Here is a 13521-nt window from a genome sequence, read left to right on the forward strand (position 1 = left end):
CAAATTGACACTCTTGTTTATGGCGTCAGTAATCACCCTAGGCTCTTGTCATAAGTTGCCAAGGCTATGGAAGCCTTTTGAGTTCGCTGACTCTGATCATATTTAGACAAGGCCATGGTCAAAGTGGAAGTTCTCTCCTCCCTTCAGAGAAAGGTACCTCCTTCTTTGCTGACCTGTTCTTTCCACTGGGATCTCACTCGCAGAGATCTTTCATTTAGGATTTTTTTTTTTTGCCAGAGTGTCTTGGCTTTCCATGCCTGAATTACTCTCATGGGCTTTTCAGCCAGATCCACATGCCTTTAGGGCTGATTCTGAGGCCAGAGTTCTGTTTAGGACATCTGCCATTCTATGAGTCTGCTGTGTATCTAGCTTCCCATGTTGGATTGTTCTCTCCCTTTTTAATTCTATCAGTTAGTATTTGCAGACAGTAGTCTTGTTTATGTGATCCCTTTGGCTCTTAGTCCTATCATTATGATCAATTGTGAACAGAAATTGATCACCGGGACTAGTGAGATGGCATTGGTACATGCCACCTTGATGGGATTGAATTGGAATCCTCTGGTATGTTTTTAACTCTACTGTTTGGGGCAAGTCAGCTTGAGCATGTCCCAAATTGTACATCTCTTTCCTCTCTTATTCCCACTCTTATATTTAAAAGCTATCACTTTTTAGTTAAGTTTCAACACTTAAGAATAACTGTGTATTGATTACAGTATTAAACCAAAAGTATTAGTAGAACAAACAAAAAAAATACTAAGAGGGATAAAGTATTAAGTTGTTCATCAACAGTCATGGCAAGGGCTGATCAAGTCACCGTTTCTCATAGTGTTCATTTAACTTTAACAGGTTTCCTTTTTGGTGCTCGGTTAGTTGTCACCGATCAGGGAGAACATATGATATTTGTCCCTTTGGGACTGGCTTATTTCACTCAGCATAATGTTTTCCAAATTCCTAACAGGGATCATTTTCAGTTAAAATTTAAACACCTAAGAATAATTGTGTGTTAATTACAGAGTTCAACCAATAGTACTAGAACAAAAAATATACTAAAATGGATATAGTATTACATTGTACAACAACAGTCAGCACAAGAGATGATCAAGTCACTGTTTCTCATAGTGTCCATTTCACTTCAACAGGTTTCCCCTTTGGTGCTCAGTTAGTTGTTGCCGATCAGCGACAACATATGATATTTGTCTCTTTGGGATGGGCTTACTTCACTCAGCATGATGTGTTCCAGATTCCTCCATCTTGTTGCAAATGACTGGGTTTCATTGTTTTTGACTGCTGTATAGTATTCTACAAAGTACATGTCCCATAATTTCTTTATCCAGTCTACTGTTGATGGGCATTTGGATTGGTTCCAGGTCTTAGCTAATGTGAATTGAGCTGCAATAAACATGAAGGTGCAGACCACTTTTTTGTTTGCCAATTTATTTTCCTTTGGGTAAATTCCAAGGAGTGGGATGGCTGGGTTGAATGGTAGGGTTAACTTCAGGTTTCTGAGGAATCTCCAGACTGACTTCCATAGTGGCTTTACCAGTCTGCATCCCCACCAGCAGTGGGTTAGTGTCCCTTTTTCCCCACATCCTCGCCAGCATCTGTTGATGGTAGATTTCTGAATGTGAGCCATTCTAACCAGGGTGAGGTGAAACCTCATTGTGGTTTTGATTTGCATTTCCCTGATCGCTAGTGATCCTGGACAGTTTTTCCTGTGCCTGTTGGCCATTTGGATTTCCTCTTTTGAAAAATGTTTACTGAGGTCCTTGTCCCATCTCTTAAGTGGGTTGTTTGTTTTGATGTTGTGGAGTTTATTGATTTCTTTGTAGATTCTGGTTATCAACCCTTTATCAGTTGCATAGTTTGAAAATATTTTTTCCCATTCTGTCTGTTTTCTCTTCACTTTCCTGACTCTCATGCAATGCAGAAACTTCTCCATTTGATGCAATCCCAAATGTTAATTTTGGCTTTGACTGCCTGTGCTTCTGGGGTATTTTCCAAGAAGTCTTTACTGGTACCTATATCTTGCATGGTTTTTCCAATGCTCTCTAATAATTTGATGGTGTCAGGTCGTAGATTTAATCTTTAATCCAAGTTGAGTGAAATTTTGTGTAAGGTGAAAGGTAGGGGTCTTGCTTCATGCTTCTGCACGTGGAAATCCAGTTTTACCAGCACCATTTATTGAATAGACTGTCCTTACTCCAGGGATTGGTTTTGTATCCTTGATCAAATATAAGTTGGCTGTAGATGTTTGGATTGATTTCTGGTGTTTGAATTCTGTTCCATTGGTCTATCCATCTGTTTCTGTACCAGTACTATGCTGTTTTGATTACAACTGCCCTGTAGTATGTCCTACAACGTGGTATGGTGATGCCTTTGGCTTTGTTTTTGTTGTACAAAAGTGCTTTAGCTATTCGAGGTCTCCTGTGTCTCCATATGAATTTCAGCATCATTTTTTCCAGATCTCAGAAGAAGATCTTCGGTATCTTGATTGGTATTGCATTGAAATTATAAATTGCTTTTGGGAGAATGGACATTTTGATGAATTTGATTCTTCCAATCCATGAGCATGGAAGATTTTTCCATTTTTTGGTATCCTCTTCTATGTCTTTCTTTAAGGTTTTGTAATTTTCATCATAGGGATCTTTAATATCCTTGGTTAAGTTTATTCCAAGGTATTTGTTTTTGTGGCTATTCTGAATGGGATTGATCTTAGAAGTTCTTCCTCAGCCGTGGTATTGCCTATGTATACAAAGGCTGTTGATTTTTGTGCATTCATTTTATACCCTGCTACTTTGCCTAACTCTTCTATGAGTTCCAGTAGTCTCTTAGTAGAGTTCTTTGGGTCCCCTAAATAAAGGATCATATCATCTGCAAAGAGGGATAGTTTGAGTTCTTCCTTCGCAATTTGTATCCCTTTAATTTCTTTTCTTTTTTTTAACTTTTATTTAATGAATATAAATTTCCAAAGTACAGCTTATGGATTACAATGGCTTCCCCCCCATAACGTCCCTCCCACCCGCAACCCTCCCCTTTCCCACTCCCTCTCCCCTTCCATTCACATCAAGATTCATTTTCATTTCTCTTTATATACAGAAGATCAATTTAGCATACATTAAGTAAAGATTTCAACAGTTTGCTCCCACACAGAAACATAAAGTGAAAAATACTGTTTGAGTACTAGTTAAACATTAAATCTCAATGTACAGCACACTAAGGACAAAGATCCTACATGAGGAGTAAGTGCACAGTGACTCCTGTTGTTGACTTAACAAATTGACACTCTTGTTTATGGCATCAGTAATCACCCTAGGCTCTTTTCATGAGCTGCCAAGGCTATGGAAGCCCCCTGAGTTCACTGACTCTGATCATATTATAGACAAGGCCATGGTCAAAGTGGAAGTACTCTCCTCCCTTCAGAGAAAGGTACCCCCTTCTTTGATGACCCGTTCTTTCCACTGGGATCTCACTCGTGGAGATCTTTCATTTAGCTTAATTTTTCTTGCTTAATAGCTCTTTCTAGAACTTCGAGAACTATGTTGAATAGTAGTGGTGAGAGTGGGCATCCCTGTCTGGTACCAGATCTCAGTGGAAATGCTTCCAGCTTTTCCCCATTCAATAGGATGTTGGCCGTGGGTTTTTCATAAATTGCTTTGATTGTATTGAGGAATGTTCCTTCCATACCCAGTTTGCTTAGAGTTTTCATCATGAAGGGGTGTTGTATTTTATCAAATGCTTTCTCAGCGTCTATTGAGATAATCATATGGTTTTTCTTCTTCAGTCTGTTAATGTGGTGTATCACATTGATTGATTTGCACACATTGAACCATCCCTGCATACCAGGATAAATCCCACTTGGTCTGGGTGGATGATCTTTTTGATGTGTTGTTGCATTCTATTGGCCAGAATTTTATTGAGGATTTTTGCATCTATGTTCATCAGGGATATTGGTCTGTAATTCTCCTTCAGTGCTGCATCTTTTTCTGGCTTAGGAATTAAGGTGATGCTGGCTTCATAGAAAGAATTTGGGAGGATTCCCTCTCTCAGTTATGGGTCTGTTTAGGTTTTCTATGTCTTCCTGGTTCAATTTAGGTAGGTTGCATGTGTCCAGGAATCTATCCATTTCTGATAGATTTCCCTTGTTGCTGGCATACAAGTCCTTGTAGTAATTTCTGATGATTCTTTTTATTTCTGTGGTGTCTGTTGTTACATTTCCTTTTTCATCTCTGATTTTATTGATTTTGGTCTTTTCTTTTCTTTTTTTAGTTAGTTGGGCCAATGCGGTGTCAATCTTGTTTATTTCTCAAAAAGACCAGCTCCTCATTTGGCTGATTTTTTGTAATTTTTTTTTGGATTCCATCCTGTTGATTTCTTCTCTGATTTTAATTATTTCTCTTCTACTAGATTTGGGTCTGGTTTGTTGCAGATGTTCTAGATCCTTGAGATACATGGAAAGCTCATCTATTTGGTGCCTTTCCAATTTCTTGATGTAGGCACCTATTGCTATAAACTTTCCTCTTAACACTGCTTTTGCTGTATCCCATAAGTTTTGGTATGTTGTGTTGCTATCCTCATTTACTTCCAGAAAATTTTTGATTTCTCTTAATTTCTTCTATGACCCATTGTTCGTTCAGGAGCATGTTGTTCAATCTCCATGCATTTGCATATGCTCTAAGGATTCCTGAGTTGCTAATTTCCAACTTCATTCCTTTATGGTCTGAGAAGTTGCATGGTATGATTCTAATTCTTTTGAATTTGCTGAGACTTGCTTTATGTCCTAGTATGTGGTCAATCCTAGAGAAGGATCCATGTACTGCTGAGAAGAATGTAAATGCTTTCTGTGTAGGATGAAAAGTTCTGTAGACATCTGTTAGATCCATTTGGGCTATAGTGGCATTTAAATCTACTGTCTCCTTGTTGATCTTCTGTCCTGTTGATCTATCTATTTCTGAGAGTGGGGTATTGAAGTCCCCCAGTAGTATTGTATTGGGGTCTAAGTCTCCCTTTAAGTCCCTTACCAAATCTTTTAAATAAACCTGTGCCCTGTAATTAGGTGCATATTGATAATTGTTATATCTTCCTGTTGAATTGATCCCTTAATCATTATATAGTGCCCCTCTTTGTCTCTCCTAACTGCATCATTTTGATTTTCCATCAACAAAAGAAAATGCATGTTTTTCCTCATCCCCATCAATATAGAATGTTTGAAACTTTAAGGATTTTTGCCAATGTGATAGATGAGAAATGTTTCTCAGTGTAGTTATAATGTATATATGTATTTCTTTTTCTATGTTTGAGGGCCAGTTTAATATATTTTACTGAATTGCCCACTTATATATTGTGCTAATTATTTTTTATCTAGATCTTTTCATTATTTTAAGGAGTTTTTTCTGTACTATGCATAGTAGTTTATTGTCTAGGATTTAATTGTAACTCCTTCTCTTTATCATTTATCGTTTGATTTTGTTTATAATGTTTTGGGAGATATATTATTTTTATTTTTAAATATATAATGCAGTTTACCAATCTGGATTTCAATTAATAGGCTGGAAAAAGGGAACAGAGATTTCTTTATTCTATGTATTACAAATGTCTTTTCATAATTTTGATTTTTTTCACTTTTTTAAAGCATTATTTGTTTACTTGAAAGTCAGATTTACAGAGAGAGAGAGAGAGAGAAAGAGAGAGAGAGAGAGGTCTTCCATCCGCTGGTTCACTCCTCAGATGGCCACAATGGCTGGAGCCATGCCAATCCAAAGCCAGGAGCTAGGAGCTTCTTCTGGGTCTTCCACATGGGTGCAGGGGCCCAAGGACTTGGGCCATCTTCCATTGCTTTTCCAGGCCACATTAGAGAGCTGGATTGGAAGTGGAGCAGCCGGGACTTGAACCGGTGTCCATATGGGATGCTGGCACTGCAGGCTGGGGCTTTAACCCACTGTGTCACAAGTGCCGACCCCTATTTTCCAGTGGTGTCTTTCTTTTGTAAGGTTTATTTAGTTATTTGAAAGGGGGAGTGACAGAGAGAGAAAGTGAAATATAATGATATATGTGAATGTGTATATGATCTTTCATCTGCTGGTTCACTTCCCAAGTGCTCAACAACAGTTAGATTTGGGTGGGGCAAAACTGGCTAACCTACAATTCCATCCTGGTTCCATGTGCATACCATGTGCAGGAACTCAAGTATTTGGGCCATCATCTCCTACCTCCAGGTGCATTAGCAGAAAGCTGGATCAGATACAAGGGAGATGAGCCTTGAACTTGCATTCTGATATGGATTGTGGGTATTTCAAGAAGCATCTTAACCACTGCACCACCGCACCTTCCTCCTTAATTGTCTGTTTTGATAAGCAGTTTCTAATTTTAATGTGCTTAAACTGACCAGTATTTTCCCTTATGATTATTTCCTTTAGAACTCAATCTAATAAATCATACTCCTCTTTGAAATCATTTGGATATTGTCTTATATGATCTTCAACAGTGCAGGGATTGTTTATTACTTGTTACTCTAACTGTGGTCTGCAGAACCTGTGTGTTTGTATACTGGTTTCAGTGTTCATTTATGAGATAATTTGAGAATAAACATTTACAGACTTTTATGGGCTCGTTACAACAGCATGTGATGCAAGGTGAATGGACTCATTTCATCAGCATTTTGGGTAACATCACACTCACATGGTGAGTCACAGTTGGCATAGCTGTTTTATGCAATAGGACTATGTGTAGATCCCTAAAAGTTTAGATTTTTTTTAGTTTTATTTAAGTTACACAACTTTCATACACTTCATATATACAGATTTAGAAACAGTGATACTTTTCTCCCTACCTTCCCTTTTGCCCACACTGCAAACCTTGTTCCTCCTCCTTCTCCCCTTCCTACTCTTAATTTTCACAAAGATCTATTTTCAGCTTACTTAATTATGGTAAAGTTAACCCTACACTGAACAGAAGAGTTCAACATATAGTACAAAGAAAAAAACTTTGTTACTCAACAGAAGAGACTGGGGCTGTAAACAATCATCAAATCTCAAAATGTCCATTTCACTTCAATATATTACATTTCAGTTACTCTATTAGTTACCTCGCATCAGGAAAAACATATAATATCTGTTTTTTGGGGGACTGGCTTATTTCACTAAATACAATGTTTTCTAATTGCATCCTTCTTAGTGTCAGATACAGTCTTTAAGAAGCTGAATTGCTTTGCTTTTTCACCATTAGGTCTATTATCTCCCTGACCTTTATTGCAAATAGAATAACACAGGGCTGTGGTTTTATTTTTTCCCACATGGGTATCCCATTTTTTTCTTATTTATCGAAGAGACTGTCTTTTCTTCACTACTGTTCAGTGCTCCATTTGTCATGGAGCAGGTTGCACACATGCAGGACCTCTGTGTGTTCCTTCTATTCTGTTGCACTGGTCCTTGGTTTCTCTATGTGCAAGTGCCACAGTTCCAATATTCTATAGCTGTAAAACAAGTCTTGATATTTACAAAAGTAAGTTCTTCAACTCTCTTAATTTTCAGAAGTATCTTGATTATTTTTAGCCCTTTGCATATACGATGATTTGATCTTTCAATTTACAGAACGTGTATGAGTGTTTTATGCATCTTTTATTTATTTACTCCTAATCATTAGGCTACTCAGGTATTTACTTTTGATAGTTCACTGAGCTGTACATTTAACTTTCATGCACATTTCTTTTTTTTTTTTTTTTTGACAGGCAGAGTGGACAGTGAGAGAGAGAGAAAGGTCTTCCTTTTACTGTTGGTTCACCCTCCAAAGGCTGCTGCGGCTGGTGCGCTGTGGCCGGTGCACTGAGCTGATTGGAAGCCAGGAGCCAGGTGCTTCTCCTGGTCTCCCATGCGGATGCAGGGCCCAAGGATTTGGGCCATCCTCCACTGCACTCCCGGGCCACATCAGAGAGCTGTACTGGAAGAGGGGCATCTGGGACAGAATCTGGTGCCCCGACCAGGACTAGAATCCGGTGTGCTGGCACCGCAGGTGGAGGATTAGCCTATTGAGCTGCAGCGCCGGCCTTTCATGCACATTTCTAAACATACTGAATGTTTTGTAGGAGTAGAGATTTTAAAAGGTACATGTAGAGTATGTCAAAAGTACCAATTTTATAGGAATAAATATAATGAAAATGTGCATATATTATCTAAGCATTCCATTATGAGGAAAGTTTTGTATTTTAAGCTTCTACAAGCCTATCTTCTAGATTCTTACATTTAGCCTTTTAATTTTAACTAAGAGTGGTCAAACAACCAGGAGCAGTTATTTCTGGTCCTGCTTGAGTGTATTGCCACCAGTTCATTACTGAATAGAAAAGAGACCTTCCTGTTTGTTTTCTGTCTGACATTAGTAAGAAATGTTTCAATTCATTAAGTTTTTTTTAACTTTTATTTAATGAATATAAATTTCCAAAATACGGCTTATGGATTACAATGGCTTCCCCCCCATAACGTCCCTCCCACCTGCAACCCTCCCCTTTCCCACTCCCTCTCCCCTTCCATTCACATGAGGATTCATTTTCGATTCTCTTTATATACAGAAGATCAGCTTAGCATACATTAAGTAAAGATTTCAACAGTTTGCTCCCACACAGAAACATAAAGTGAAAAATAATAGATGATTTTTTTAAATGATGATGAAATCAGATCAGACCTATTGTCATGTTTAAACCCAGTGAGCATCAAGTTGGGAATTGATAATTTCTTCTTCTTCTTCTTCTTTTTTTTTTTTATAGAAGATCAGTTTAGTATACATTAAGTAAAGCTTTCAACAGTTTGCACCCCCATAGAAACACAAAGTGAAATATACTGTTTGAGTACTCGTTATAGCATTAAGTCTCAATGTACAGCACATTAAGGACAGAGATCCTACAAGAGGAGTGAGTGCACAGTGACTCCTGTTGTTGACTTTACAAATTGACACTCCTGTTTATGGCATCAGTAATTTCCCTATGCACCAGTCATGAATTTCCAAGGCTATGGAAGCCCCTTGAGTTCTCTGACTCTTATCTTGTTTAGACAAGGTCATAGTCAAAATGGAGGTTCTCTCCTCCCTTCAGAGAAAGGTACCTCCCTCTTTGAAGACCTGTTCTTTCCACTGGGATCTCACTCACAGAGATCTTTCATTTAGGTTTTTTTTTTTTTTTTTTTTTTTTTTTTTGCCAGAGTGTCTTGGCTTTCCATGCCTGAAATGCTCTCATGGGCTTTTCAGCCAGATCGGAATGCCTTTAGGGCTGATTCTGAGGCCAGAGTGCTGTTTAGGACATCTGCCATTCTATGAGTCTGCTGAGTATCTCGCTTCCCATGTTGGATCACTCTCCCCTTTATTTATTCTATCGGTTAGTATTAGCAGGTACTAGACTTGTTTATGTGCTCCCTTTGACTCTTAGTCCTTTCATTATGATCAATGGTGAACTGAAATTGATCACTTGGAATAGTGAGATGGCATTGGTACATGCCACCTTGATGGGATTGAATTGGAGTCCCCTGGTATATTTCTAACTCTACCATTTGGGGCAAGTCAGCTTGAGCATGTCCCAAATTGTACATCTCTTCTCTCTCTTATTCCCACTCTTATGTTTAACAGAGATCACATTTCAGTTAAATTTCAACACTTAAGAATAACTGTGTATTAATTACCGAATTAAACCAGTCATATTAAGTAGAACAGACAAAAAAAAAACTACTAAGAGGGATAATGTATTAAGTTGTTCATTAACAGTCAGGGCTATGCTGATCAAGTCACCGTTTCTCATAGTGTCCATTTCACTTCAACAGGTTTCCTTTTTGGTGTTCAGTCAGTTGTCAAGTTTTTTGTTAATTTTTTCAAGTTTTGGGGATTTTCCTCTTTTAAGATTTATTTATTTATTTATTCTAAAAGCAGAGTTATGGGAGAGGGGGAGACAGACAGACACAGAGAGAAAGAGAGACACTTCCATCTCTTGGTTCGCTCTGAAATAGCTGCAAGATGCTGCACTGAGCAGGAGCCAGTTACTCCACCCAGATCACCCATGTGGTGACAGGCACCCAGCACTTGAGGCATCACTGGCTGCCCCTAGGTGCATTTTGCAGGAAGTTACAGTAGAGTTAAGGAAGCTGGTACTTGAACCTGCACTATAATATGGATGCCACTGTGGTAAGCAGGAGATTAACCAGCTGTGCCACAAGGCTGGTCCCATAGGAATTATTTAATACCTTCAGTGTTTTACTAGTTTTTCTCTCATCATCCAAAGAATTTTTGTTCAACTCTACCAGCCTTTTTGCTTTAAACAGATGTCAACAAATGGTGGCCAAAAATGTCTACTACTTTTTTTTAGATATCATGATCAAGGAATATTTTTTGCAATTTAAAAAAGTAGGTAATATCCCAACCCCCCTTAAGTTGGGTGAGAAAAAATAGCATTTTGAGTGTTTGAGCGAGCATGGGGATAGGATTAAAAGACAAAGTGATCACATGGATAGGATTAAGTGTTAAAGTGACCCTAAAAATAGGACTAAATGTTTGAAAGTAATAATAGAAAGAATCAAAAAAAGAGTGAAGGCTCCAACATGGGAAGCAGTTCATAAAGCAGACTCATAGAATGACAATCACTTCAAATAACACTCTGACCACAGAATCAGCCCTTATGCCATTCTGGTCTGGCTGAAAAACCCATGAAGGCACATCAGGCATGGAAAGCCAAAACACTGTGGCAAAAAGTGTCCCACATGAAATACTTCTGTGGGTGAGACCCCAAAAGAAAGAAGGGATCATCAAAGAAGTATGTACTTTACTCTGAAGGGAAGAGAGAACTTCCACTTTGCCCATGGTCCTGTCTAAATACATAGAGAGTCAGTGTATTCAAAAGGTTTCCATAGCCTAGGCAGCTCATGTCAAGAGCCTCAGGTGATCACTGATGTCATCATACATAAGAGTGCTAATTGTTAAAATAACCACAGGTGTCACTGTGCACTAACTCCCCACACAGGATCTCTCTCCTCAAAGAGTTGGATTATTAGAGTTAATAGTAAAACTTGATCACAATGATCTACCTTGCTTTAATGTATTAAGTGGAGGACATTATTTATGTATCATAAGCTATAGTAATGCCTAAATGCTCACAAAAGATGCACCATTCTTGGGTTCTTCTCCAAACTTAACTCCCTAATATAGATAAGTCAAATCTCAGATCTACTTTTATTGACTTAAAAATGTACTTTCTTCCCTTATTATGAAAACAAGCCTGTGGGTGCTCATTTGCACAGTAGGGTAATGATAGTTGACAATAATATATTGTACTTTTCTAAATAGCTAGAAGAAAGACCTCTGAATGTACGGAATACAAAGAAACCTTGAATATATGAAGCAATGGATGCTAATTATCCTAATATGATCATTAAAATACATGTATGTATTGAAATATTACATTGTACCCAAAATATATACAATTACTGTTTGTCAATAAATAAAAAAATAAAAAGTAGGTAATTATCAGAAGAATATATCATGACATGTAAAATTATTTGAAATTTGAGCTTTAATATTCATAAATGAAGTTTGACTGAAACACAACCAAACCCATTTGTTACACGTGTTGTCGTTGGCTGTTTTGCACTGCAGTGATAGCCATAGCCATGGACAGTTCTGATAAAGACTATGTGGCCTGAAAAGCCTAAAATATTTGTTAGCTAATCCTTTATAAACAAAGTTAGGTGATCTCTGTTTCAGAATATCATCACAGCCTAGTTCCTCAAATGAACAAAACCTTTTGGCAATATATGTGGGATTATTTGCAGAGATTGTTTCTTGGTGGTTTGTTTGTGTGTATGTCAGCAAATGTAATTTAAGAACATATTAATCTGATTTCCAATCACCTGATCAGGTGGGTGGAGATCTTTGGCATCATATGCAATGGTCATGTCCCAGGCATCAATGACTCCCACGTTGAGATCTTTGAAAATGTCCTTCAGAGTAAGATACTGAATGTAACCATGGAAATCTCCAAATCTCTCTGCCTCAATGTGCATCTCTCTGATGTTTTCTGTCTTAATGATCACTTTGGTGGCTGGGCTTCTCAGGAACAGTCGTTCAATAGCCTGTCGGACACTGATGGCTCTACGAATGAAGATGTCAATGGGGAAGGGTCTGAAGTGTTGTCCAAAGGTGATGACGATGACTGTGTCCTTGTCACCTATTAGCCGGTCAATTTCCCGAGGGATGTAGCCATCATCTATCACTGAGTAGAGCTGAACGGTGAGAAAAGGATGACTGTGTTTTTTCCATTGAATCAGAGTGTGTTTTTCTGCATCCAGAAGCAAATGTTTCTTAAAATTTCCAGTTTCATGAAGATCAAAAAATTTTAGTGCTGATAAAAATAAAGAGACCTTTTAACTAGAAGGTAGTGATTAATATTTAAAAAAGAAAACTCCATCATTTAAAGTACCCACACACCAAGAGTCTTCCTTTCTAATTGCAAAAAAAAATTATTTTTAATGTGTTAGAGAGAGAGGAAGGGAGAGAGAGAGAGAGAGAAAGAGAGATCGAGAAATCACATCCATTGATTCATTCCCCCAAATACCTGCAATAGCTGGGGCTGCATCAAGCTTTTAAGTCAGGATTTGGGAACTTACTCCAGGTCTCTAAGGTGGGTGGCAAGGACTCAACCCCTTGAGTCATCAGCTGCTGCCTCCAAGGGTACACATTAGCAGGAAGCTTGAATTGGGAGCAGTGCCTTCAGTCCAGGCATTCCAACATGGCAGGCAGGCAGGCATCTTAAGTGGTGTCTTAACAACTTAAATGGTTTTTCAAATATCCTCACTCACCCCTAGATTCTTTCTGACTGGGGCTTTTCTACCTTTGATGGCAGATTACAATTCACATATTTGGAATGTCAACCAAAATGTAAAATTTTCATTGTAATTTATAGAGAAGACCAACATGTCTTATGAAACATGGAATAAAATATATTTTAAATTGAAAGACTCAAAGTCAGAAAAATAAATGGAGTAGAAAACAAAATAGTTCAAATAAGGAAATGAGACCTCATTAAACATACTATGACATCATCATGAATTTCTAACAGAGTATAGCATAGCCACATACTTTTCATTACTTTGGGTAAGTAGTAGATCCACTGACGCAGCGTAGAGTCTCCCATGAGATAGATGAGTTTTCCTTTCAAGCAGCCACTTATTTTAGCTGTATCTAACTGAATCTGGTTGCAAAATGTTGTTAACCATCTTCCTTGTAAAGTGTAACCGCCAGGTACAGGGATCTTCATTCCAATTTGGCATTTCTCTTTTATCTCTTTACTCTCTGCCAACACAGATACTTGTAAGTGATTTTATTTGCATAACTGGAGCAGCCAGGACTCGAACTGGCACCCATATGGGATGCCAGCAGTGCAGGCAGCGGCTTTACCCACTATGCCACAGTGCCGCCCCCCAGTCTTCTTTATTGATCTCTTTCTCCCTTCATCTAACTCCTGTATCCTCCTTCCACCATTCATAGTATAAATGTTGCCTG

The 13521-nt window shown here is 38.2% G+C and overlaps 1 protein-coding gene across 2 annotated transcripts in view; it reads right to left on the bottom strand.

The window, feature by feature from the left end:
- Positions 1-8733: 8733 nt before the first annotated feature.
- The window catches only part of LOC100345558 (NXPE family member 1), a 28685-nt gene continuing 23897 nt past the window's right edge, over positions 8734-13521 (bottom strand). Inside the window, exons 5-6 of one of the 2 annotated variants that reach the window (XM_051827204.2) lie at positions 13099-13311; positions 8734-12361 (exon numbers count right to left, since the gene is read on the bottom strand). In XM_051827204.2, coding sequence (XP_051683164.1) covers positions 11826-12361; positions 13099-13311 — 749 coding nt within the window. In that variant the 3' untranslated portion in view covers positions 8734-11825. The remainder of the gene's footprint in view (positions 12362-13098; positions 13312-13521) is intronic. The other variant, XM_070065074.1, reaches the window with a different exon arrangement.

This window comes from Oryctolagus cuniculus, chromosome 1 (assembly GCF_964237555.1).
Source record: "Oryctolagus cuniculus chromosome 1, mOryCun1.1, whole genome shotgun sequence".
Taxonomy (NCBI): domain Eukaryota; kingdom Metazoa; phylum Chordata; class Mammalia; order Lagomorpha; family Leporidae; genus Oryctolagus; species Oryctolagus cuniculus.